The following is a 27,500-nucleotide window of genomic DNA, read 5'->3' on the forward strand; positions in this document are numbered from 1 at the left end:
TATATATATATATATATATATAGAGAGAGAGAGAGAGAGAGAGAGAGAGAGAGAGAGAGAGAGAAAGAGGAGAGGGAGTAGGGAGAGAAAGATCAGAGAGAAAGAGAATGGGAAAGAGAGGGGGGAGAGAGAGATAGAGAGAGAGGGAGGAGAGAAGGCAAGGAAGAGAGGGAATTGAGAATTAAATCAGGCAGTACTAACCATGTACCATGTGTCTCTGAAGCTGGTCTTCTCCTTTTGCCCTCTCAGGACATGCTGAAGAACACCTCCAAAGGCCACCCTGACAGGTTGTCCCTCCAGTTGGCCCTCACAGAGTTGGAGACACTGGCTGAGAAACTGAATGAGCAGAAGCGGCTGGCTGACCAGATGGCTGAGATCCAGCAGCTGACCAAGAGTGTGAGTGACCGGAGCAGCCTCAACAAGGTGAGGGGGTGACTTTGGCCGGCTCTTCTGAGAGACCTCAGGTTAGGGAGGTGGAGGTGGGGAGAAAGCCTGAAAGTAGGTTCCAGTCCTAGCTGTGATGAAGGTCACCACTCAGGAAGATTCTGTTGCAGTGGGGACAAAAGCTGCCTACTGGGTTCATGTATCAGAGGATCCTAGTTTAGATTCTGCTTCTGCTTGTTACTCACTATGTGACCTGGACCTGGGCAAGATTCTTTGGTCCTCAGTTTCCTCATCTGTAAAATGAGGGAGTTAACTCCAACTCTAAATCAGTGATCCATAATTCTTCAAAGATAGAGGGCAGTGGCTGGCAAACTATGGTCTGAGGGCCAAATTTATTCCTTGCTTCCACGGACCATACAAAAAACCGACAATGGGTCAGACTGGCCCTAGATTGTAGTTTGCTGACCCTGGATGTAAGGTAATGGGCATCCGTGGACATCAATGTGGTTGGCATCCATTTGGAGAACTCCCATGACTCCTGGAAGTTTTGAGGTAGATGCTTTCCCTTATTCACCTCACAGGACCTGCGGGAGGAAGGTAGTCCGTAAACTTCAAAGTGGCATAGAAATAAGTGTTATTTATCCTCTCGATCAGACAAAAGAAATGACCCCTTCCAGGACAAGACTTCCCACAAGGTGGCAATGTTCTTTCATTCCTGTCTTTGGGAGGGGTTGGGAGGGGGAGAGGAAGACAGTGTAGACCCTCATCTCCCCCTGCCTTCAGCCCTCTCTCTGGTTTGAGAGGATCAGAAGCCATAGATGCTTCGAGTACAAGCGCACTCTCTTCTTCTCTTCATTCTGCTGCCCCTAACCTGGGTCTCTTTTGTTGATAAATAATCCTGAGGATCTCCTAATAGTCAATGATTTTTGCTATCTGGAATGTCTTTGGTTCATTTCATTTCTTTTTTTAAACCCCTACCTTCCATCTTAGAATCAATATTTTATATTGGTTTTAAGGCAGAAGAGCAGTAAGGGCTAGGCAGTTGGTATTAGATGACTTGCCCAGGGTCACACAGGAAATGTCCGAGGTCAGATTTGAACCCAGGACCACCATCTCTAGGCTTAGCTCTCAAACCACTGAGCCACCTAGCTGCCTCCCATCCTTGGTTAATTTCTTTGGCGCTGCTACTGGGCAAGAATTTCTGTAGTTCTTTAAGGGTTGCAAACCACTTTAGAAATATTATCTCATCTGATCCGTAAAGGTGGGTGCTATTATTATTCCCCATTTTACAGGTGAGGAAACTGAGGTAGACATAAGTTAAATGACTTGATCCACGGTCACACAGCTAGTAAGTGTCTGAGACTGGAAAGACCTAGTGGGTATAGTGACAAAGATTATTCTGAAAATAATGCCCACATGCCCACATAAATACTTGCACAATACATATTATATATTTGTGTATTGCTTCTCTTAATGGTCTTTTGGGTTTGTATTCCCATGGCCTGGTGCAGCGCTCAGCACAGCACATAATAACATAAAAATATCATGATATTTAATAAATGCTTGGTGATTATCTTGGTTTTAAAGTCAAGAAATCAAGAGTTCAAATCCTACATAGACCACTTACTCCTGGTGTGGCTTTTTTTTAAAACCCTTCCCTTCCGTTTTAGAATCAATTTTGAATATTGGTTCCAAGGCAGAAGAGAGGTAAAGGCTAGGCAATTGGGGTTAAGTGACTTGCCCAGGTTCATACAACTAGTAAGTATCTGAGGTCAGATTTGAACCTAGGACTGCCTGACTCTCCATGCACCGAGCCACCTAGCTGTCCTCTCCTGATACAACTGAATAAGTCATCTAATCTCTCTAGGGTTGAGTTTCCTCATCTGTAAAAAGCTGAGATTGAACTAGATTGTCTAACTCCCCTTCCATCTCTGAATTCTTTGATGTTGACCTTTGGGGCTGGCTAGCGTTTGCTCCAGATGGGTGACTTCCGCTGGTTTTCTCTTCAAAGTAACCACTGGATCCTCCTTTTCCAGAAAGGAGATGTTGCCCTCAGCAGGATGCCAGCTCAGCATTTGCCCATCTATTTCTATTTTTTTAACGAGGTGGCTTGGTGGATTGAGAGTCAGGCCCAGAGACGGGAGGTCCTGGGTTCAAATCTGGCCTCAGACACTTCCCAGCTGTGTGACCCTGGGCAAGTCACTTAACTCCCATTGCCTACCCTTACCACTCTTCTGCCTTGGAGCCAATACACAGTATTGATTCTAAGATTGAAGGTGAGGGTTTAACAGTGACAACAAAGAATTTCTGTTCTTTGGGGGATTGCCATCCACTTGTTCTGTCCATCACTGGTTTGGGGAAATGAAACTGGGTGTAGCGGGAAACAGAAACAAAGGAACTGTTTCACAATGTGCCCCTTCAGGACCCCTTAGAGGAATGTTTGTGAAATATCCTGTTTTAATTTGGGGATTTTTTTTCCATTGGGGAACAGCGCAGGGGTAAGGGTGGTTGCCAAGAACGTGGCATAGTAAGTAGAAAGAGCACTAAACTTTGAATAATGAAACCCGAGTTCCAGACTCAGCTTTGGCTCGTAATATCTGTGCTACCATAACCAAGTCTCTGAAGCCCCAGTGTTTTCATCTTTAAAATGGGAGGGAGAATTCTTGCACTAATTCTTTTTCGTCACCTGGAAAGAAAATACTTTGTGTTAAATACATGTATTAAATGCCAGTTGCTTTATCCTAATACTAATAGAGTAGAGAGAATCTACATCAATGGGGGCTCCAAGACCTGTTAAGGTTGATAGCTTTGGTATTTCCTCTATTATCTTGTTAGGGCTCACCTCCCTCCACTTAAAGGTTCCTGTTGCTCTGTTCTTTGAAGGAGTTGATAGCCGGGCACAAGCTCCATTAAATAAAAAAGACTCAATGATGGGCAGCCCAGTGACAGACTTGCACGTCTTCTCATCACCAATTTGGCTGTGTTTGGGAAGAAAGTTGGTTACCAAGGAGAAATCATTTTTTTTAATCCCTTACCTTCTGTCTTAGAATTGATAATAACTATTGGTTTGAAGGCAGAAGAGTGATAAGGGCTGGGCAATGGGGGTTAAATGACTTGCCCAGGGTCACACAGTTAGGAAGTATCTGAGGTCCAGTTTGAACCCAGGACCTTCCATCTCTAGGCCTGACATTCTAACTCCTGACATTCTAACTCCTGGGCTCCTTAGCTGCTCCCATTTTTTTGGTCACAGCATCAAAGATCTAAATAGATTTCAGAGTCCATCTACTGCACACCTGCCCCTTCCTCTCATTTAACAGATCAGGAAAGGAGGTTAAGTGATACAACCAGTCATCATCAGAGACAGAATTTGAACCCAGGTTCTCCAACCCTAGAGCCAGGGCTTTTTCCACCACACAACACTGAAAAGGTTCAAGACCCATTGAAAACACTGATCGTTTAAATGTCATCCTAGAGAGTATGTGGCCTTTGTTGGCTTGGGGAGTCAACAGTAAGATGAGAGCAAACTCTTAGTGCTAAATCATGGTGCCGGGGCACATGGGCCCTGGTGCCACTGGGCCCAAGGCTGCTGTTGACTTAGCTTTGGGCTCATCTCTCTTTTTATAGCTGCTGACGTCGGGCCAGAGGCAGCTGCTGCTGTGTGAGACCCTGACCGAGACGGTGTATGGCGACCGGGGGCAGCTCATCAAATCCAAGGAGCGAAAGGTTTTCCTGCTCAATGACATGCTGGTGTGTGCCAACATCAACTTCAAGTGAGTGGGCCTCTCGGTGAGGGTGGAGGTGGGGAGGAGGCCATCTGCAGGATCTCTGTCTCCCTTGACCCAGCCCCATTGGGACCACCATCCAGATGCAAGCATTCTTTGTTCTTTAGGACCAGGGCTGTGGGGGGATTGATGAGGGAGTTTCTGGTCTTCTAGTCCGTAGCCCAAGGATGCTACAGAATCTCAGAACGGGCCTTGCAGGGACCATCTGGACCCTGGATTTGGGCAAGTGACTATTTCAACCGTAGGATAATCGAAAGAACTTCAGTTTTATTATCAGATGGGTTTGAACCCTAGCTCTGCTAGTTAGTTTTGTGTCTGTGATGTTGGACAAAACCCTTTACAAACCCTTTGGGCCTCGGTTTCCTCTGTGGTAAAATGAAGGCTTAAACTAGATGACTCAGGATCCATCCAGCTCTGACATTCTTTGTCCTAAAGACCCTCTGAGGCCTGATTTTCTTGATTCTAAGGACTCTCCTCCCAGCTCTGACATTCTGGGTTCTAAGGACCTTCCCAGCTCTGACATTCTCTGTTCTAAGGGTTCCCCCAGCTTTGACATTCTGGATTCTAAGAGTTCTCCCAACTCTGACATTCAGGGTTCTAAGGTCCTTTCCAGCTCTGACATTCTCTGTTCTAAGGTCTCTCCCAGTTCTGACATTCTCTGTTCTAAGGTCTCTCCCAGTTCTGACATTCTCTGTTCTAAGGTCTCTCCCAGCTCTGACATTCTCTGTTCTAAAGCTCCCTCCCAGCTCTGACATTCTCTTTTCTAAGCTCTCTCCCAGCTCTGACATTCCCTGTTCTAAGGTCTCTCCCAGCTCTGACATTCTCTGTTCTAAGGACTCTCCCAGCTCTGACATTCTCTGTTCTAAGGTCTCTCCCAGCTCTGACATTCTGTGTTCTAAGGTCTCTCCCAGCTCTGACATTCTCTCTTCTAAGGACCCTCACCACTCTGACATCTTGCCTTCTAAGGTTTCTTCTAATTCTGACATTCTGTGTCCCAAAATCCCATTTTAGCATCCTGCAATTCTATGAACAGATAATTATTGTTCTAGTTTTCAAGATCTGCCAGGCATGAAAGCTCCTCCCTCACTCGTTTGATCATCCCTCATCAGGAAGGTTATCTCTTTCTGATGCTCCAGATATTCTTTCTTCCCTTCACACCAAATCTCTTGATTGAATTTGAGCCAGGTGCTTGAAAGATTTTGCCCCTGTGAATGTCCACATTCATAAATGTATATAACTAGTTAGGAGGTTCCTAGTTTTAGGTCAGACGCTTGAACGAAAGTCAGAGGACCAGAAGGGAATTGTGAGATGTAGAGCTGAGAAAGGGATTTTGGATAGTTCAATCTTTTATAGAGGAGGAACCTGAGGCTTAGAGAGACTGTGACATCCTTAAGGTCACCAAGGTTATAACTGGTAGAGCCTGGATTTGAACCCTGGCCCAAGTCTAATAGCCACCCTACTGCCCCATGGCTCTATTGTCAGGAGTAATGATTCTTGCAGCCTTACTTTCCTAGTGTCATACCCAGAGAATCCAAAACCTCTTCCAAGTCACGTGCAATCAAGAAGGCAATTTAGCATCTAAAGGAAGAAATCATGCCACAGGGTTTTGGATTGTGGGGTTTTGGGGTTACTTGTGCCTTCACTCCTAGTGAATATTCATTTCTCATTCATTTGTTCAGTAAACTTAATAAGGGATCCTGAGTATAGCATAAGGGAGGTGAGGAATCTGGAGTCAGACACTTCCTAGCTGGGTGACCCTGGACAAGTCACTTACCCCATTGCCTAGCCCTAACTGCTCTTCTGATTGGAACCAATACTATAGTATTGATTCTAAGATGGAAGGTAAAGGTTTAAAAGAAAAATAAACCAAAAAATATGAGAGGTGGAGAGGGGGAAGAGGCAAGTTGGGAATGGAACAGCTTTGGAGAGTAGAATATTAGCCCCTTGAGGGCAGGGCTTGGTTTTTGTTTTATCTTCGTCCTCTCCAAAGACTCTTCAAAGTTAAGATTTGTTGAAAAGATGAATAAGTAAATAAGCAGCTCACAGCAGAAGTATGGAAACATCATTCCCAACTTAGGCCGCTTGATGATGAGAGCTTGCTCTGGAGTCAGGAGGACTTTATTCCTGTGTGACCCTGGGTAGATCATTTCACCTGTAAAGCACTTAGCACTTTGTTGGCACATGGTAGGTGCTTAGTAAGTGCACGTTCCTTTGTCTTCCACCCTTCCCCATCTCCCTCAGTTTCCACATCTATAAAATGGGTATAAAAACAGCACCTACTCTTCGACTCATTAGAATAAAATGAGCTGGGGGCAGCTAGGTGGCTCAGTGGATGGAGAGCCAGACCTACAGACGAGGAGGTCCTGGGTTCAAATTTGACCTCAGTTACTTTCTAGTGACCTTGAGTAAATCATTTAAACCCCATTGCCTAGCCCTTACTGGGCTCTTCTGCCTTGGAAGGGATATACAGTATTGATTCCAAGATGGAAGGTAAGAGTTTAAAAAAAAAAAGAATAAAATGAGTGAATATTTGTAAAGCTCTTTGCAAACCTTAAAGTGCTATATAATTCCTCAACTCCCATTTATTATTATTATTATATCATTAATTATTGTTGTTACTTTCTCATCTCTTCATTTAATGACTTAGTTAGAGCTTCCTATTATAGCTGGAGAAGACCCAAAGTAGAGATGGGTCCAGGTCCTACCTAGAGGAAGAAAACACCAACATGGACAGATAAGCGATCAGTAGGAATTGATTGATAGGTCTGAAGGTAGAACGAAGGGAAAGGCTGATCCTGATGGGGGTGAGAGTGGACTATTTCTGTCCCCAACCCCGCAGGGCCCACCTTAGCATCTATCTCCCCAGGGCAGCTTTTAGTTCACTCTAGAAATTCGAGCTCATAATGACCTTCCATCCTTCTTGTCTTTCTCAGGCCTGTCAACCACAGGTAGGTGGGACTGGAGCCTCGGAGCTCCCAGAGTGGGGTGTGTTTGCGGTGCTGGTGCTGGTGCTGGTGCTGGGGGCCTGGGCCTGCCCGGTGCTTCTGACTTCGCTGCCACTTGGGGCTGCATGGTTGGTGGCTGAGCTGCTCAGAGGTGGGATGGGAGACAGGAGAGGGGTGCATGGACAGCTGTGACCCTCCCTTTCCTTTCCACAGGGGGCAGCTAGAGATCAGCAGCCTGGTCCCTCTGGGCCCCAAGTACGTAGTGAAGTGGAATACGGCCCTGCCCCAGGTGCAAGTGGTAGAAGTGGGCCAGGAGGGCGGCACCTATGACAAGGACAATGTCGTGATTCAGAATGCCGGGGCCAAGAAGTCTTCTCCGGCCAGCCAGGCCCACAGTGAGTGTCTCGTCTTTTTCCATTGCTCTGTCCCCTTTCCGTGTCCATCCCGACTTCAAGGCATTGCCCTCTCCCTGCCATCTTCCTAGAGCAGAGGAATGAGGACCAGATGGGAATGCAGGGGCCATGGCCAGTGGACCCAGCTCTGCCACTTAGGGAAAAATCACTTCTCTGTGGGCCTCTTGTCCTTCATCTGTAAGGTTTCCAGGGATCTATTTTAATGGCCAAATTTAGCCCTCATCCTCTTGGATCTTTCCTTAGTTTTCTTAGCTTTTGAGCTCCTTTTCCTTACCTCATTTTCCTCCTTCTTCTCTGATTGCTTATTCTTAGTTCCCTTTGCTTAGATCATCATCCATCTGTCCTTCTCAATTCTGATGTAGGAGTCCCCCCAAGACACTCCTAGTCTCATTTCTTTAGATATACTTCCTCGGTGATGTAATCAACTTCTATGAGCTCAGTAATCATTTCTAGGTTTTAATTCTCAGATCTCTCTCTCTCTCTCTCTCTCTCTCTCTCTCTCTCTCTCACTTCTCCTCTCCCTCTTTCCCTCCCTTATTCCCTACCTTTCTCCCTCCCTCTGTCTCTGTCTTTGTCTCTCTCCCTCTTTCTCTCCTTCTCTCCCTCTTTCTCTCCTGTCTCTCTCTCTCTCCTTTTTCTCTTTTTCTTTCTTCTTCCTCCCTTATTTCCTCTTTTCCTCCCTTCCTCCCTCTCTCTTTCCCTTCCTCCCTCCCTCTGTCTCTGTCTATCTTTGTCTCTCTCCTGTCCCCAAGCTGAGTTTATTCTCCTTCCCCTCATACCTGCTTCCTTCCTAAACTTTTCATTGTTGAAGCCAACACCATCTTCCCAGTCTCTAAAGGTTGTCAACTCAAGAGTCATGTTGGACTTTTCCCTCTTCTGCAGCTCTGTATCAAATCAGTTGACATGTATTAAAAAACCTCCAACTAATTTGGATTTTTAAAATGAGCAAACTTTCTGTTTCATTTGTTGTTACTGTTAATCATTTCAGTCATATCTGATTCTTCGAGGCCCCATTTGGGGTTTTTCTTGGCAAAGATACTGACATGGTTTGCCATTTTCTTCTTCAGCTTATTTCATAGATGAAGAAATGGAGGCAAAGAGGGTTAAGTGACTTGCCCAGGGTCTAATAAATGTCTTGAAGCTCAGGCCTCTATCTCCTGTGCCACCTTGCTGCCCCTCATTTCCATTTACTTCTTAATTGAAAAAAGAAAGAAGAAAAACCAAAGCTTGGTAACAAATATGCACATTCTCACCTTGGCCCTGTCCAGAAATGTCTGGCTCCTTCTGCATCCCAACTCCATTTAGGAAGTGAGTCGCCGGGACATCATTGGTCCCCTGGAGTCATGGTTGGTCATTCTACTGGGCAGAATTCTTAGGTCTTTCCCAGCTGTTTGTCTTTCTGGTATTTGTTGTCTTTGTGTAAAATGTGTCTCCCTTTTCCTTGGCATCAATTCATGCCCACGTCCTGTTGATTCTGCCTGAATAGCATCTCTTGAATCTGTCCCCCTCTCTCCATTGCCTTTCTGTGGATTGTTAGGATGCCTCCTAATTGGTCTCCCTGCTTTCATTGTCTCCCCTCTCCAAACCTTGCTCTGTAGCTGCCAAATTAATTCTTCCTAAGGCATAAATTTGACCATATCACCCTCCTCCAAAGCTTCGAGCTGCTCCCTGTTGCCTCTAGGATTAAACAGAAATTCTCCAGCCTCTCTCATTTAAGGAAGGTTCTCTACAAACTGGCTTCAAGCTAAGCTTTCAGGCTTATTTTATTTTATTTTATTTAAGTATTTATTTATTTATTTTAAACCTTTACTATCTGTCTTAGAATTGATACTAAATATTTGTTCCAAGGTAGAAGAATGATAAGGGTTAGGCAATAGGGGTTTCCCAGGGTCACACAGCTAAGAAGTGTGTGAGACCAGATTTGGACCCAGGACTTCTGTTCTCTGGGCTTGGCTCTCTAACCACTGAGTCATCTAGTTGCCCCAGGTTACCTTGTGTTTATACTTAGGTGTATACTTGTGGCACCCTTCCCGTTCCTGGCACCTCAGAAGAGCAGAAGCTCTTTGAGGGTATAAACCTCTTTATTTTTGCCTTGAATCCCCAGTGAGGAGCATAGCCCAAGCTTGGCACATAGTAGGTGCTTAATATGCTTCTAATACTTGCAATCCCTTCTCCTGGGGTTCTTGCAGTGAACACATTCTGTAAACTGTTATATGCTTCACGGATGTGAGTTGTTATTATTTTTGTGGTCCACTTGGAGGCCAGCTCTCTATCAAGTGTCCTATGTTGCCTCATGTAGCTCGGTGGGTCATGGATAGAGCTTTAGACTTGGAATCAGGGAGACCTGAGTTTGAATTCCGTTTTACATGCTAGCTGTGTGGCCCTAGGCAAGTCACTTAATCACCTTAAGCCTCAGTTTCCTCATCTGTAAAATGGAAGTGATAATAGTACCCACTTCCCAATTTATATTATATATTATGTACAATAATATATAATATATAATAAATGTTATAATATTCCACATATTATAAATATGTTATAATACACAATACATTAGAAACATATTATGCTATATTTTATATTGCATATTATATAATAAAATAATATAAAGCATATATTATAATGTATTTTATATTTTTATTATATTACAAAATAATGTAATAATATATCATTTATATTATATATACAAAAGACTATGCAAACCTTTCAGTATTATGCATCAGTCACTATTACCTATAACATTGTGAGATTTTATTAATATTATCTTTATTCATATCCTCATAATTTCCCTGTGAGAACAAGAGATGATTGAAAGATGATTTTAATTTTTTTTTTAGTTGTTTTTAAGTTGTGTCCAACTCTTTGTGATCCCATTTGGGGTTTTCTTGGAACAGATACTAGAGTGGTTTGCCATTTCATTCTTCACTGTGAAGAAATTGAGGCAAATGAGTTGAGGCAAACAATGAAGAAATTGAGGGAAATAAGGTGAAGTGCCTTTCCTGGGGGTCACACAGTCCATACAAAACATAATCCTCTTTGTATAGTCATGAGAGAGGCTGTTAAAGCAGAGTGGACAGAGAACTGGGGGAAGTTCTAGGTTCAAGTCTTTCCTCTGATGCAACCTGGTTGTGTGACTCTGAGCAAGTCCCTTAACCACCTTTCCCAGGCAACCTTCTAAGATGAGAAGTTGAGAAGCAGGTGCTCATCTTCATTGGTAGAAGGAATTTCATGGCTGAGAGTTTTAAAAACAAACTCAACCCCCGGCTCCCAAAAGAATCACTGACACTTGGAATGTGATTCTCTGCATCGGCACATCCTCTTCTTTGATCTTAATAACAACCCCTTTTGAGCTAGGCAGGGCAGGACTTATCATCCCCATTTTACAGAGGAGGAAACTGAGGCACAAAGAGAGCAAATGTCTTTCCCATAGTTACATAATTCACGACAGACCCAGGATTCTGAAGTCTCTTTTCAAGGTTTTTTCTACTCTTGCTCAGTGGCCAGAACATCTGTATGACCCTGGATGTTTCAGCCAGGTTGCTTTGGACTCTCAGATGGCACGAATGGGAGCTTTCTTCTCTTTCTAGTATGGGTCCTCAGGGTCTGTGATGGGATGCTTACCCAGGACTGCTCCATCAGACTGAAGAGGGCACAAATTTTATTTTCTTGCTTGTGCCAGCGGTGGGGTCTTTCTTTTCTTTTTTTTTTTTTTTTTAACCCTTGTACTTCGGTGTATTGTCTCATAGGTGGAAGATTGGTAAGGGTGGGCAATGGGGGTCAAGTGACTTGCCCAGGGTCACACAGCTGGGAAGTGGCTGAGGCTGGGTTTGAACCTAGGACCTCCTGTCTCTAGGCCTGACTCTCACTCCACTGAGCTACCCAGCTGCCCCCATGGTGGGGTCTTTCTGATGGGGGGACAGGTGGTAGGTTAGGGAGAGGCATTTATTTGGTGGGGAGGTATTTGCCCTGGGCAGAATCATTCTGGAAGTTTGGAGAGAGCACATGTACCATCATGAACACATTCGTTTGGAGGCAGCCTGGGATGGCACGTGACCAGAAGGATCCCTTTGGGGATTTCTCTCTCTTCTGAACCCCCTTTCTAATTAATAGAGCAACTGGATCGATGGAGTGGAACGTGCTTGGGTTCCTTTTTGTGCTTCACTCTTCAAAGAAGAAGCTCCTGAGGGTCTCCTCTTCCCTCCCTCCTTCCTTTCCTCCCTCTTCTACCTTCCCTCCCTTTCTCTTTCCCTTTATCAGATGCCTCCCTTCAAAGAAGCTCCCTGGCCCATGGCTCTTCCCACTCACTTGGGTGTTGCTAATTAGAGACCCTCCTTATCTTAGAGACCTGAGCATCTGCTGAGTACATAGAACACCCCCTTCTCCCTGCCTTCTCCCTGGCCACAAAGCCTCTTTTCCTATACTGGGAAAGACTTCTTCATGGAATTCTTCCATGTGCATGCAGTATAGCAAGCTGGGGCAGCTAGGTGGCACCATAATGCATGGCATGTCAGACCTGTAGTCAGGAGAACTCATCTTCCAGGGTTCAAATCCAGCTTCAGACAATTAGCTATGTTCATGTTAACCCCATTTGCCTAGCCCTTGCCCTTCTGCCTTAGAGTAAGGTACTAAGGTAGAAAATAAGGGTTAAAAAAATACCTCTGGCTCTGCATATTGCCTCTAATCCTGGGGGAAGTCCCAACAATTCCTTCTTTTCCTCATTTTCCGAGAGAGAGAGAGAGAGAGAGAGAGAGAGAGAGAGAGAGAGAGAGAGAGAAAGAGAGAGAGAGAGAGAGAAAGAGAGAGCGAGAGAGAGAGAGAGAGAGTGTCAGTCAGTCCTTGGCCAGGTGTCATAGAAGGAATTCATGAAGGGAGTGGATGAACTTACTTCTCTCTTAGTTTGTGAGAGGTTTTTTTTTTTTCCTACTCGGAATAATTGAACAAGAAAGCTTCGAGGTCTGAGCAACCGAGGATGAGAGAGATACAGCTAGAAAGTGTAAAGTTTTTCTGGGAAAACCACATTAGTAGATATCTGGTCAGAGTCTAGACATACCTTGGACTGTCCAGTGGCCTGCTGTGCTTCAGTAGTCTTTGAATCCTGGTTCATATAGGCTTCCATCCTTGCAAAGGGAATGAGTGAATTATTCTGCCTTTTTCTACCCTCTTAATCCTGGCTCTTGCCTGAGTTATGTGTCTTCTCTTTCCCAGACAAGGTGTACCTTGGTCCCCCTCGACTCTTCCAGGAGCTGCAGGACTTACAGAAGGACCTGGCTGTGGTTGAGCAGATCACCCTGCTTATCAGCACCCTCCATGGCACCTATCAGGTACTAAGCACCCTTGGACAGAGTTCCAAGGGCCCAAATCAGCAGACAAATCATCAAATTTGAATCAGATTTGAACCCAGGTCCTCCTCCCAACATTAGACCTAGTATTCTATCCACTGTGTTGCCTAGTTGTTGTAGTAAGCATTTTATTAAGCTATACTGATACAAAATCCCTCTTCAGCCTCAAGGAAGTTTAACTTGGCTCTGGAGACTTGCTTTATCTTCTGTTCTGTCTCAGCCAGAATTTCTTTCACTCCCCTGTCTCCACTATAATACCAGGGCTACTTGATCCTTATAGTAAAGCCAAAGATCAGCGGTTGTATCCTAGTACCGTATTATCCTGCTGAATGTGGAAATTCCTATGATTCCCTTTCTTCCCTCTTCTCACCAAAGTGGGGGGAATCCAAGATGGGATGGGACTATGGTTGGTTTTAGGAAAACAGTCAGGATTGGCAGTGACTTAATTAACACCCACTAGGAGACCCTTTCCATGTACTCTATATACCCTTTCCACACTTTTTGTTTTCTGTCCCTCCTGCACAGAATTTGAACATGACGGTGGCTCAGGATTGGTGCCTGGCCCTACAAAGGCTGATGCGGGTGAAGGAAGAGGAAATCCACTCTGCTAATAAGTGTCGTCTCCGTCTCCTGCTCCCTGGAAAGCCAGATAAGTGAGTAAAGGATTTGAGAGGGAAAGTGGTTTTTAATTCTGTTCCATTTAGCCCAGATTTATTATTAATTCATTTGTATCAGGAACTATTATTTACCATTTATGTTTTCATATTTCACATATAATGTGGAAGTTCCTGTACTGCCTGTGATTGTCTGTGTCCCCTTTTGAACTTCTTTCTCTCTTTTGGTCAGTTTTAGTGATTTTAGATGCTGACCTTCCTTTATTGAAGTATTAGTATCACCATTCCCCTAAATTGACCCTCCACCCCCAACATAAATGATTTCCCTCCTTTGTAACATCCAAATTTAGTCATGTAAGTAAATTCTTCCATTGACCTTGTTTGAGATGTCTCATTCTGGTCCCTAACTTTGCTATAACTTGTGGGTAGCATTCTTCATTGTCTCTCTTTTAGAGTCGTGTTGGGGTACTGTGCTGGTCAGCTTCCTGTATGTTATAGTGATCATTCTATCACTAGTTCTACTTACTTCATCTTGCATCAGTTTATACAGTTCTTCCCTGTATGACTGAATCCCTCTCTTTTTCCCTTTCTTATGCTATATTAATATTTGATTACATTCATATGCCATAATTTGTTCTGTCATTCCTTAATTGACAGGCGCCTATCATGCCCCAATAAAAAGTGCTGCTATAAGTAGTCTTGAACCTATGGATCCTTTTCCTCTTTTCTTTCATCTCTTTGGGGTACTGGATCAGCTCCATTTTCCATACAAGGAAACTGAACCTCAGAGAGTACAACTGACTAGTTTGCCCAGGGTCACACATCTTGTGAGCATCACATTTAGATTTGAACTCAGTTTCTCTAGTTCAATGGTTTTTCCACTACCCTATGCCAACTTTCTTTTTCTTTAATTTTTTTTTAGCCTTACCTTCCATCTTAGAAGCAATACTGTATATCGGTTCTAAGGCAGAAGAGTGGTAAGGGCTAGGCAATGGGGGTTAAGTCTATAATTTTAAAAATTAACATCTTTCATAAAAAATTATTGATATATTTGATTTTTAGATCATCTGCATTTCCCAGACTATCCTGTTCTCCAAATGAATTGCCCTTTAACTTAATCAGTAAAGCCAGCCATTTCTGACTTTCTATGCCTCGTTCTACAACCACAGTCCCCCATTTCTGCAAAGAAGGAAGGAAGATACATTATTATAGCTCTTCTTTGGGACCAAGCTTGGTCATTATGATGTCACAGGCTTTGTTTCTTTTTTTTTTTTCTCAGTTACATTGTTAAGGTCACGGTTTATGTTTTCTGGTTCTATTTCACTTGTATCAGTTCATGTAAGTCTTCTTATACTTTTCCACCTTCCCCGTTTTCATAGTTTCTTACCATGTAGTAATATTACATTACATTTATGTACTACAAATTATTTAGCCTTTTTTCAGTCAATAGGCATCTATTTTTTTCTCAGATCTTTTCTATTACAAAAAATGCTTCTATAAATATTTCAAGTGTATATAAGGCCTTTATTTTGATCGATGATTTCTTTGGGGCATATTGATTAGTAGTGGAATCTCTCTGGCTCAAAGGGGATAGCAATTTTGCTCACTTTCTTAGCTTAATTCCAAATTGCCTTCCAGCATGATTGGGCTCCTATACTTCCACAATTTCTTCAATGCTGACCTTTCTTGTTTTTTTGTCATCTTTGTCAACTTTTTGGATGTATGGTGAAACCTCAAGGCAATTTTTATTGAATTTTTCTCATTTTTTTATGTACTTGCTAAGAATTTATAATTCTTTTTTGGTGGACCTGTTTGTTCAAGTCCTTTGACCACCAATTATTGGATGCTATGTTGGCTTTCATCAACGTCGGTACACATGTTCTCCTACCATCTTTTAAAAGTCAGCCCTGCAGAAAGATTTAGCTAGGCTGGCCACAGATTAGGTCCTGGGCTCCTGTGGGTCCACTATTAAGGGGTTTTAAGTGATGAATTAGAAGCATGGAGCTACAGGCTATGCATAGCCCATGCCTATGTAATAGAGAGTGTATATAGGGTTGGGAATCCTGTTCCTCCATTACCTGGAGGAATGATATGAGGCAGATTACCTACCATGGTGTTGTAGAGATATAGTGCTCATCTTAGGAAGACTTGAGTTCAAATTCTGCCTGACATTGTTAGTTGTTGATTAAAGTCAATTCCCTTATCTGCAAATTGGGGGGGGGGAATAGTGTTTTTTTCACAGAAGGAGGTTTAAATGTGGTAGTGGATATAAAAGCCCTTTGCCGACACTAATGAACTATATAAATATGCATTATTTTTCTAAGATAATATTTCTTGTTTGTCTTTGTATTCTCAGTACCTAGCACAAAGCACCTTCTATATTTTCTCGGGGGGAGGGAAGGGGAGTCTTGATTTCTGGGGTATGAAGAACTCCCAGTGTGAAATCTTTCTCCACTAAAGAAGAGTAAATTATTCCTAACTTACTGCCTTAGGGGGAGATATGAATAATGTCCTATAATTTCTTTGGCGCTGTGGGGTAATGAAAGGTTTAGTGACTTACTCAAGGCCACACAGCTACTACATTTCAGAGATAGCACTTGAATTTTGGTCTCTCTGATTCCAGGACCAGCCTCCTTCTTACTGTACCATTCCTCTCTTTTTTTGTAAGTCCTTACCTCCTTTTTTTTTTTAGTTCAATTAATTAATTAATTAGGAATATTTTTCCATGGTTACATTAATCATGTTCTTTCCCTCCCCTCTTTTCACCCCCCCGTCCTGTAGCCAATGAGCAATTCCACTGGCTTCTACATGTGTCATTGATCAAGCCTATTTCCATATTATTAATTAAACCCTTACCTTCTGTCTTAGAATCAATACTATGTATTGGTTCCAAGGCAAAAGAGCAGTAAGGGTTAGGCAATGGGGGTTAAGTGACTTGCCCAGGGTCACACAGCTAGGAAGTGTCTGAGGTCAGATTTGAACTCAGGACCCCTCCCATCTCTGGGCCTGACTCTCAATCCACTGAGCCACTTAGCCATCCTATTGTACCATTCCTCTTATCTCTTTGGAAATAGTTGGTATTTAATAAATGCCAGTTAAAATGAGTTGAAGTTTTCTGGGTCTTATTAGTCTTCCCACCTCTTTGGTGGATTACTTTGTTAGAGGGGTAGCCTGAGGCCCAGTCACTACCTTCCTTCACATTTTGAAAAGCCTCACCTAGTGATAAGAATGGTATCTTCCATACTCATTGCTTGGTAGATCAGGCCTAGCACCATTTTTTTTAAACCCATATCTTCTGTCTCAGCATCAGTTCCAAGCTAGAATAGTGGCAAGGACTAATCAGTTGAGGTTAAGTGACTACTTGCCCAGGGTCACACAGATAGATTTGTACCCAGGTCCTCTTGACTCCAGGCTTGGTGCTCAAACCACTTGCTATGTCTAGCTCCATCCCATTCAGTGCTTTGAAGGAAGAAAGGGACATACTTACATCTTCCTTGTTCTCTCTCTCCCTCTCTCCCTGCCAGGTCTGGCCGGCCCATCAGCTTCATGGTGGTTTTTATCACACCCAACCCTCTGAGCAAGATCTCCTGGGTGAACAGACTACACTTGGCCAAAATTGGGCTCCGTGAGTAACCCGAGTGGGAATGAGACTAGAGAGTGGGCTGAGCTGGGCTGGGAGGTGATAGTGTGGGGAGCTGAGAATGTTGAGCCAATCCAAAGATTTAAGCTCCTACCAGATGCCCCCTTTGGGGATCCAAAGACAAAAATGAAATGGGCCTTGCTCTCTGGAAGCTTAGGTTTTCTTGTGTGCAATCATAGGCCGAAGCAAAATGGTTAAGAGGATTTTTTTTTTCTTGTGGGAGGTTCACTAACAGCTAAGGTTTCATGTACAAGGGGCAAGTGTCTGAGGCTAGAATTGAACCCAGAATCTCTTGTCTCTAGGCCTGGCTCTCTATCTACTGAGCCCCCAGCTGCCTTGTGTACAAGGAATTTCAAGGAAGTCAGTTTGGCTGGATATTCATGGGCCATCAATGGTCAGTCAGTGAAGGGAATTTTGGTCTGTGAAGGCACTGGGATTGTGAGGGGATCCAGTGGACACAAAGCCTTTCCAGAGGCAGTGGTCACTGTGCTCAGAGGTAGAGGTAGAAAGTGAGGGAGGGGCAAGGTGGCCGAAAGATGACAAAGTAGATGGCTGGATGGGATGTGCCAGGAAATTGTGGGCATTTGTAAATAGCAGAGCTGGAGGAGACCCAAAGCCAAGTCTTGGAACTCAAGATCTAGTACTCTTTCCTTTGGACTAGATAGTCTTAGAGACATAAATGGTAAAATTGAAAAGTGGTCTAAGGACAGAGAATGTGAGAGTGGGAAGGACCCTAGAACGGAGAATGTCACAGCTGAGAGGGGCCATAGAACAAAATGTCAGGGGCGGCTAGGTAGCACAGTAGACAGAACTCCAGGCCTGGAGTTTGGAGGGTTTAAATATGACACTTCCTAGCTGTGCAACCCTGGGCAAGTCACTTCATCCTGGTTGCCTAGCCCTTGTTGCTCTTCTGTCTTAGAATTGATACTAAGACAGAAGATAAGTGTCTAAATAAAGAAAAAACAAACAAACCAGTGTCCGAGTTGGGAGAGAAACTTTAAAATATAGATTGTTGGACCTTAAATGAACTTTAGAGATCACCCATTCTATCCCTTTCATTTTACAGAATATGAAATACTTTTTGGTCTACATCATTAAACATTTTTTATCGATTTCATCAGTTTTAATATCATTTTCATTTCCAATTATGTCCTTCATTCCAGTCCTTGCCAGATAGTGATTCTCTATTTAAAAAAAAAAAAACAGAAGAGATCCCTTCCAGATTTTGTATTCTAAGATCCCATCCAACTCTGACATTCTTTGTTCTTAGATCCCTTCAAATTCTAACATTTTATGTCTTAAGATCCCTTCAAGTTCTAACATTCTATATTCTAAGATTCTTCAAGTTCTAATATTCTATGTTCTAAGATCCCTTCAGGTTCTAATATTTTATATCCTAAGATCCTTCAAACTCTAACATTCTATGTCCTAAGATCCCAAATTCTAATATTCTATGTTCTAAGATCTCTTCAAGTTCTAATATTCTATGTCCTATGATCCCTTCAGGTTCTAATATTCTATGTCCTAAGATCCCTTCAGGTTCTAATATTCTATGTCCGAAGATCCCTTCAAGTTCTACCATTTCAGGAAAATTTGCCATCACATTATCTGTATTGTTCTGCACCCATAGTCCCTCACCTCTGCAAAGAAGGGAGAAAAGGACATTTTCCCCATTTTGTCTTCAGGGATGCTCTCAGTCATTTTAATTACACAGTATTCCCTTTGCTTTTGATATTATTTTTTTATGTACACTTTTGTCACTGTAAATGGTTTTCCTGGTTTTGTTCATTTCCTTTGCATTGGCTCATGTGTCTTCTTTGATTTCTTCATATTCATTTTTTCAGACATTGCAGTAATATTCTATTATGTTCATGTGCCACATTTTGTCTAACCAATTATTTCCCCATTGACGGACACCTCCTTTGTTTCCAGCTCTGTGTTATCCTCAAGTCCTGCTGTTAATATTTTGGTGTACACGGGGCCTTGCTCGCCGTATTTAATCTCTTTGAGGTTTATGGACTTGGCCCGCTTCTGCCAGTCCTGACCTTGAGTGATTCTCCTTTTGGACTCAGCCCCTCGATAATGCAAAGGGGCTGCTTGAGCTTTGGGTGAAGTCAGACTTTGAGGTTTCCTCTGTCTAGAGGTTGTTGGGATGTTGAAAGGATGACGGCTTATCATCCACAAAGTCAGGGTACTACATCACCAGGAGTGTCTGTGGCTTAGGCATCTCCTGGGAAAAGGCGCACAAGGTAGGGCAGGTACCCCCAGGCTCCCACTGATATTAGATGGCCGTCTTCGAGATGGGGAGGAATTCCTCCCCCTTCCCAGTTAGTTCAGTTCTAGTTGCCCCAGGCCAGTACCCAGGCTCTGTTTGCATGCTCGCTTTAAAGGCTCCTTTAGGTTTTCCCCTGATAGGCTGGATGAAAGGGGACTTAGAGCGTGATAGAGAGCCTGGTGACTGTTGCGGCCAAACCAGGCCCGGATCCTTTCCATTTCCTCTGAAGACGCTCCACCGCCTTATCTTTATGCTGTTCTGTTGCAGCAAAAGTTTTAATGGAAGGAAATTCATTTGAAATCTTATTTGAATGCATGAGTCCCCCTGGGGCTGGAATAATTTGTTTCTTTTATTTTGTTAGTTTGTTTTTATCTGCATTGCCTGGTTATAGGGGGAGGAAGTGGTGGGGGAGAGTTGGGGTGGAATAATATAAACCTGTTAGAAATAAAACATGTTAAAGACATTTCTGCTTATAGGATTTTATTCCTTTTTATTTTTTCGTTCTGTTCTTCATGCATGCGTGCCCCCTATGCCGACCATGTGATGTGGTTAGAGTCTAATGTGCTCCCAAGTGAGAAGGAGAGAAGGAAGGAACCAAAGCTAAGGAGACAAGAAGCAGCTTTGTGAAAGGGATAGTGTTGCGTCTAGCATCAGGAAGATATGAGTTTGAATTGAGGCAGGATACTAGCTTAGTTGTGTGACCCTGGGCAAGTCACCTAACCTTTCTAGGTCTCAGTTTCCTCATCTTTAAATGGTTAATGGTTGTGTGAGTGTGTGTGATCCCTCTGAAAGAAGAAGCACTGCATCTCTGTGTGATGTCTAAACTCTGATGAGCAGAAGAGCCAGAAGGGACCTTAGAAGTCATATAGTCCAACCCTTTCATTTTACAGATGAGGAAACCAAGATCCTGAAAGATCAAACAATGTAGGTAATGCAGGCAGCAAGGGCTGGAATTTGAAGTAGGGTCATCTCCAAATCCAGCATTCTGACCAGGAATGGGTAGGAGGATGAGGAAGACTGTGATGATCTAGGGAAGTTCCTAAGATGAAGGAAGAGGGAGTTGATTCTTGGGGAGAACCAATTCCCTTGCTCCTGCCCCTGAATAGCTGTGGCCCACCTTCCCCCCAAATAGCAGATTCACAGTGCCTGCTCTGTGGCCCTGGGAATACAAAGGTAGGTAAAAAATGACTCTGATCTAACCCCATCTCTGGGATGGATCCCTGATCCAATCATTTTATTTTATTTTAAAACCCTTTCTTTCCATCTCAGAATCAATACTGCTGGGAATTAGTGTCTGAGGGTCAGATGTGAACATAGGACCTTTCATTTCCAGACCTGGCTCTCTATCCACTGAGCTACCTAATTGCCCCCTTGATCTAAGCATTTTATCGACGAAACAACTGAGTTCCATCGAGGGGAAATGATTTTCCCAAGGTCTTCTGACTTCCAGACTCAAGTCTTTCTACTATCTCACCAAATCCTCAATGTTCCTAACTGCTAGCTAGCCATTAAAGATTCTCCATGATTTAGTACCATTCTGCTTTTCAGCCTCATCTTTTGTCACTCTCTGTGCCATATTGAAACTGAGAAGTTTCACGGTGATCTACAAGTTGTTTGGCTTTGGACAAATCAGAATATTTCTCTAGGTCTTAGTTGACTGCTCTGTAAAATGAGACATTTGAAGTCGATGGTTTCTAATGACCTTTTTATTCATTCTTTGTTCTAAGGTTCCTCCTAACTCTTTTTATGTTATAGAGCACTTCCAGCTCTAACATTTTATACTATTAGGTCCCTCCTTGCTCTGACATTCTATGTTCTAAGACCCCCTACCTGCTCTAACATTCTGTGTTCTAAGATCCCACCCAGCTCTGACATTCTATGTTCTAAGGTCCCTCCCAGCTCTGACATTCTCTGTTCTAAGATCTCTCCCAGCTCTGACATTCTCTGTTCTAAGATTTCTCCCAGCTCTGACATTCTCTGTTCTAAGGTCTCTCCCAGCTCTGTCATTCTCTGTTCTAAGGTCCCTCCCAGCTCTGATAATCTCTGTTCTAGGGTCTCTCCCACCCCAGCTCTGTAATTCTCTATTCTAAGGTCTCTCCCTCCCTGCTCTGACATTCTCTGTTCTAAGGTCTCTCCCAGCTCTGTCATTCCATGTTCTAAGATCCCTCCCTACCTGCTCTGACATTCTGTGTTCTAAGATCTTTCCCTGCTCTTACATTCTCTGCTCTAAATTCTCTTCCAGCTCTGATATACATTGTAAGATTCCTTCTAATTCTGAGATGTTTTATTTTAGAGCCCTTCAAGTTCTCCTCTCATTGTTCTAATCTTCGCAGTTCGAAAGCCCTTTCCAGTTCTGACATTCAGTGTCCTCAAGTCTCATACAAACTCTCTTGACTTCTCTGTGTTCTAATATCACTTCCAGCTCTGTCATTCTGTTCTCTAGATCCCTCTTATACTTGCTATCCCCTGATACTGCCCAATGCTCCTACTTCCATACCCCTAAACCATAGGTGTAGCAGTAGGAAGGAGTATGGTGTATAGAGAACAATGAAAAGATGGACCAGGTTGGAGAAACACTGTGGAGAGGTGTGGGAGAGTGGTTAGAGCGTATCCTCAGAGGAATCTCCATCTCTTCTTTATTAATGGTCACCTTTGAGCAGAGAGGGGCAATGTCTCATGATGGTGGCGGTAGAGGGAATCTGGGAGTAGGAGGGCCTGGTCTGAGGACTGGAGCAGAGCCAAAAGGCCAGGAGCCAAAACAACATAGGCACATCTCTGTTACCAGCCCCAAGCTTCAGACTGAGCCATTTTGTAGGGGCATCAGTGCCAAATGGGCCCTGCTAAATATGGTTTGACACTAAATAAGTTCCCACTTAATGTCAGTTGAAAATAACTGCTTTGCCATTCTAACTTGTTCATAATGTCAATTACCCAAGTGGGTTATCAAGGTTCTCTTGCAACAGCTTTTTAATTTGGTCTCAGCCTGGATGGTTTAGTGCTGGGAACAATGGCCCAGCAGATGGAGAGCCACCACTCACTTCCCTTCTAACATGAGAGATCAGAGGCAGGCAAAGGGAGCCATCTGGAGTGAGAAGGTCAGATCATTAAAAATAATAACAACAGTAAATTGCAAGGGCTTGAAGGGAGGTGGGTGAAAGGAGCTAAGAAGAAAAAGAGGAAAATACACAGGGGAAAAGAGGTTCGGCAATATAGAGGAGTAAAGAATAGCATGTCTGCAGAGACACTTAGGCGCCACTCAGAAAAAGGACCCTGCAGTGTCCTTTGCCCAGCCCTTTTCTTCCCCTTCCCTTGATTCAGGAATTCTGTTGGATTTCTACCAATCCTGCCATCCTTGAAAGGCCAATGTAGCTGGCACTTCTTCAGGAAGTCCTTCTGGACCCATCCTGACTGGTAGTAACCCAGTAACCCCTGTGGCTTCACTTAGTGCTTTTTTGGTGATTCTCTATATACCAATCACGTATTAAATATCTGTGTTAATATTTAATCCCACTACTAGATTATGAGCTCCCTGAGGGCAGGGACTTTGCCATACAAACTTTATTTATTTTTAAAGAACTCTTACCTTCCATCTTAGGATCAATACTGTGTATTGGTTCCAAGGCAGAAGAGTGGTAAGGGCTAGGCAGTGGGGGTTAAGAGACTTGTTCAAGGTCATCTAGCTAGAAAGTGTCTGGGGCCAGATTTGAACCCAGGACCTCCTGTCTCTGGGCCTGGCTCTCAATCCACTGAGCTACCCAGCTACCCCTCAAAGATGATTTAAAGAATTAAAAAAATTCCTTTAATTCATAATCTTTTATTTTTTATGTCATCTTTCTTTATTTCTTAGAAAAGGTATCTAGAGTGAGCAGTGGATAGAACCCTGCCTTACTAGATTTTATTTTCTTAAAATATTTTCAAAAATTCTTTTTATTGGTAATCTTTTATTCTTTATATCTTTTTTTAAATTTTTGAGTAAAGGTGGAGCAGTGGATAGAACCCTGGAACCAGAGTCAGGAATACCTGCATTCACCCTTAGTCACACATGCATCCTTAGAGCTGTGAGCCCTGGGCAGAACTTGTCTGCCTCACTTTCTCTATCTCTAAAATGGGGATAATAATAGCATCTCCCCCCACCCCCAATTGTTGCAAAGATCAAATGAGGTGATATTTGTAAAAAGCACTTGGAAGAGCAGCTATATAAATGTTCATCATCATTATTATGGTTATTATTATAGCCTTCCCTCATGCCTTACTTATTCCTGGTAATCAAGATTTAAAAAATACAAACATGGCAGCTCAGCAATGCTAAGTAACAATTAATTGTGCGTGACTGTATGCAGTAATCCATACCCATAGTCTCTCATCTCAGCAAAGAGGGAATGGAGATGCATTTTCTCAGCTTTTTTAGAACTAAGCTAGGTCATGGTCTAAATTCAGGTTTTTGTTGTCATGGTTGTTTTGTTTTTACTTTCAACCCACCAACAAGCACTTATAATTTATTAAGCACCTCCGTGTGCCAGATCCTGTGCTGGAGATATGAAGTGAAGGAATTTCTATTCTATAAGGGAGACTCTGTGTTTATAGGTCTATGTGAAATGAATACAAAAATAATACTAATAGACTGTTGGTCTATTGAGTACGGGGTTGTGCACACAGTAGGTGCTTAACAAATGTTTGCTATGGTTGTCAGCACAGCTCCTTAAAGGGGATAGAGTACTGGATATGGCCAGGAAAGTCTGAATTCCAATTCCATTTCTGACATTGCTATCTGTGTCTAAGCCATTTTGCTATCCTGAGCCACAGTTTCCTTGTCTTCAAAATAGGGATACCTCATACTTGTAGTACCAACCCCATAGAGTTGTTGTTAGGTTCAAGTGAGAGAATGCACAGAAAAATGCTTTGTAAATTTTAAAGTATTATGGAAATGGCAGATACTGTTGTTGCTGCTGTTATTTCCAGTTTTGATATATGATTTAGAATTGGAAGGAACCTTATATGCCAATAGATCATATTTTTAGGGGTAGATGGGACCTTAAGAAGCCATCTGGAGGCAGGAAAACTCATCTTTCTGAGTTCAAATCCAACCTCAGATACTTACTAGCTGTAGGACTCTGAGCAAGTCACTTAACTCAGATTCCTCATCTGCAAAATGAGGTATAGAAGGAAATGGCAAACCATATCAGTATCTTTGCCAAGAAAAACCCATATGGAGGTCACAAAGAGTCAGACGTGACTGTAAAATGATTGAGTAATAATAAAGATCAAGATATATGAGACCACTATTTTACAGATTTTTATTTTACAGGAAAGGAGCACAATTGACAAAGGTCACAGTATGGTAGGATGCTTGAAAACATAACTCCTGACTCTGAATCTAGTGGGTTTTGCTTTGTTTTCTTTTGGAGATCAAATTTTCCTATCTTACCTAGACTGGAAATTCAATGGCCACTGATGGGGCTCAACAGCATTGCTAATTGGCAAGGAAATTACCTAAGGAGTTGACCCTTACTTAGGCAACCTGATGCTATGCCCACCACTTCTTTGGGGGAATCTTTATAATCTATTATATTCCCATTCTAGTTCAGAACTCCTGAGTTTAAGAGATCCACCAACCACAGGCTCCCCAATGGCAGGGAGTATGGGTGGCTCCTTTTGTCAGCCCAGGTTCTCATGAAAATAGGCTTGGAGTTATCTCTGTAGAAAGAAGAAACCTTAGTGGAGGATGGCTTATTTGCTGTTTTAAACTCCTTGGGGGGCAAAGACCATGCTTTCTTTAATTTCATGATCCCTGAAGCATTTTCTACAAACTCTTCTCCTTGAGTCTTCCTTACATGACCTGAATTCAGGTCTTTCCCTTGTTACCATATTATATAAATTCTCTGGGTCTTAATTTCTTCATTAGCAAAAGTAGTTCCTAGTCTCTATCCTGTGATTCTGGTGGCATTATTGGAAAATAAGATGAGATAACAGATGAGAAAGAGCTTTATAAGCTAGAAAGCTTTAGTAGTTGGGTGTAAGGTACTGTCAAAGAGTCAAGATGAAGTCATGGCAAGCAACTTAGGCTTGAAGTTGGGGCTCACATCCTGCCTCTGACAGCTTACTATTGGTGGGAACCTGGGTGAGATGTGTTGACAGCCTTTCAGGACCCTGGACAGCGCTCTAAGATTAAAAGTTGGAGATCCCATATTAATCAGCACCCCCAATGAGGGAGCATCCTCATTGTTGCACACTATTGAAACCACAGATCTGTTTTCTCCTCAAAGTGGGTACTATTATTAGTTGGTCACCAATTATTATATTCATTCATTCATTCATTCATTCATTCTTTCATTAATTACCTTTACCTTCTGTCTTAGAATCAATATTATGTATGGTTCCATGGTTGAAGCATGGTAAGAGCTAGGCAGTGGGGGTTAAGTGACTATAGCTAGGAAGTGACTATGGTCACATTTGAACCCAGGACCTCCCATCTCTAGGCCTGGCTCTCTATTCACTGAGCCACCCACCTGCCTCTAAGCAACCATTTATTAATTTGACCATTGAAACACTTCTTTCTCCTTCTCCTTAGCATCCCATAAGCTGTTCTAGGCATTATGCTAAAGTACAAAGGATTCAGAGAAAGACAACAGCAGTCTCTACCCTCAAGAAGCTTACAATCTAATGGGAGGTGGGGAGAGAAAAACATGCACACAACTATAAAGCTCCAGATAGGATAAACTGGGGTAGTTTCAGGGAAGGCACTAAGATTAAGAGGACCAGATAAAATTTCTTTTTTTTTTTTTTCAGGTAAAATTTCTGAAAGGAGTATTTTGGTTGAGACTTGAAGGAAGCCAGGAGGAAGAGAAGAGGAGGGAGAGAGTTTTGGGTCTGGGGGATAGCCAATGAAAAACTTGGAGGATGGGAGGCAACTAAGTAGCACACTAGATAGAGCTCCTGGCTACTGCTTTTCATTCTTAGAACTGATACTAAGACAGAAGTTAAAGGTTTGAAGAAAAAAAAAGAAAATGAAGAAAATGCCTAGAGAAAGGGGAACAGTTAGGTAGCATAGTAGATAGAGCTCAAGGTTTGGAGTTGGGAGGACCAGGGTTCAAATGTGGCTTCAGACACTTCCTAGCTGTGTGACCTTGGGTCAGTCATTTAACCTGAATGGCCTAGCCCTCACTGCTTTTCATTCTTAGAATTGATACTAAGATAGAAGGTAAAGGTTTATAGAAAAAAAGATGCCTGAAGGAATGGTGAGGCATCAGTGTGACTGGATTACAGTGTATATGGAGAGGATTAAGATGTAAGAAGAATAGAAAGGTAGGAGGGGGCCACATTGTGAAAGGGTTTAAATATCAAACAGGATTTTATATTTGGAGGTTACTAGGGAGCCATAGGACTTCATTAAGTAGGGGAAGTGACAAGGTTAGTCCTGCCCTTTAGGAAGATTACTTTTCTAGCTGAATGGAGGATGAATTGGATGGATGCTAGACAGCTAGAATTGGATGGAGGATGGATTGGAATGAGGGAAGAATTGTGGCAGGCCTGCACCAGCTTGGTAGCACTGGTGTTCTTGTTGTTGTTATGATTATTATTGTCATCAGATTTTTATTGAATAATATGAACAAATAAAGGAGTTAGTGGATAAATGGAGATGTGACTATGTGGTAGATATGAAGTTGGAAGTAATAAACAGGCTGTTCATATCTTAACAGTATCTTTCATTTGCATAATGTGTATTAGCTTTTCCAACTTGTTATCATTTTATCCCATTCCCCTGCTGGGAATTCCTTCAGCCTCCAGCTAGCCAGGGCTCACTTACGGATCTGGGTCAATGGAGATTGTCTGATGCCCTTCCTTTCCCTTCTCCTCAACCTTTAGAGGGTCTTGTACGTGCTCCAAAGCCCCTTCACCAGACGTGGTGAAATCACAATATTTGAGCAGCACCGAGGAAGATTTTGAATCTTAGAATACAAGATGTCAGAGCTGGGAGAGACTGTAGAGATGAAATGCCAAGGTGAAAAGGGCTTTAGAACAGAGAATCTCAAAGCAGAGAATGAAGATTGAGCCCACGTAGTACAAGCCTCACTGGTTCCCTGATTTATACAAGGCCACATGGGCTATTA

At 42.8% G+C, this 27,500-nt stretch overlaps 1 protein-coding gene across 1 annotated transcript in view; it reads left to right on the forward strand.

The window, feature by feature from the left end:
* Positions 1-113: 113 nt before the first annotated feature.
* Positions 114-27,500, forward strand: part of ARHGEF10L (Rho guanine nucleotide exchange factor 10 like) — a 52,679-nt gene continuing 25,292 nt past the window's right edge. Inside the window, exons 1-7 of the mRNA XM_044668697.1 lie at positions 114-423; positions 4,009-4,154; positions 7,100-7,114; positions 7,325-7,506; positions 12,730-12,845; positions 13,389-13,516; positions 17,002-17,102. Of these exons, the coding sequence (XP_044524632.1) occupies positions 253-423; positions 4,009-4,154; positions 7,100-7,114; positions 7,325-7,506; positions 12,730-12,845; positions 13,389-13,516; positions 17,002-17,102 (859 nt within the window). The 5' untranslated portion in view covers positions 114-252. The remainder of the gene's footprint in view (positions 424-4,008; positions 4,155-7,099; positions 7,115-7,324; positions 7,507-12,729; positions 12,846-13,388; positions 13,517-17,001; positions 17,103-27,500) is intronic.

The sequence above is a fragment of the Gracilinanus agilis genome, chromosome 3, assembly GCF_016433145.1.
Source record: "Gracilinanus agilis isolate LMUSP501 chromosome 3, AgileGrace, whole genome shotgun sequence".
NCBI lineage: Eukaryota > Metazoa > Chordata > Mammalia > Didelphimorphia > Didelphidae > Gracilinanus > Gracilinanus agilis.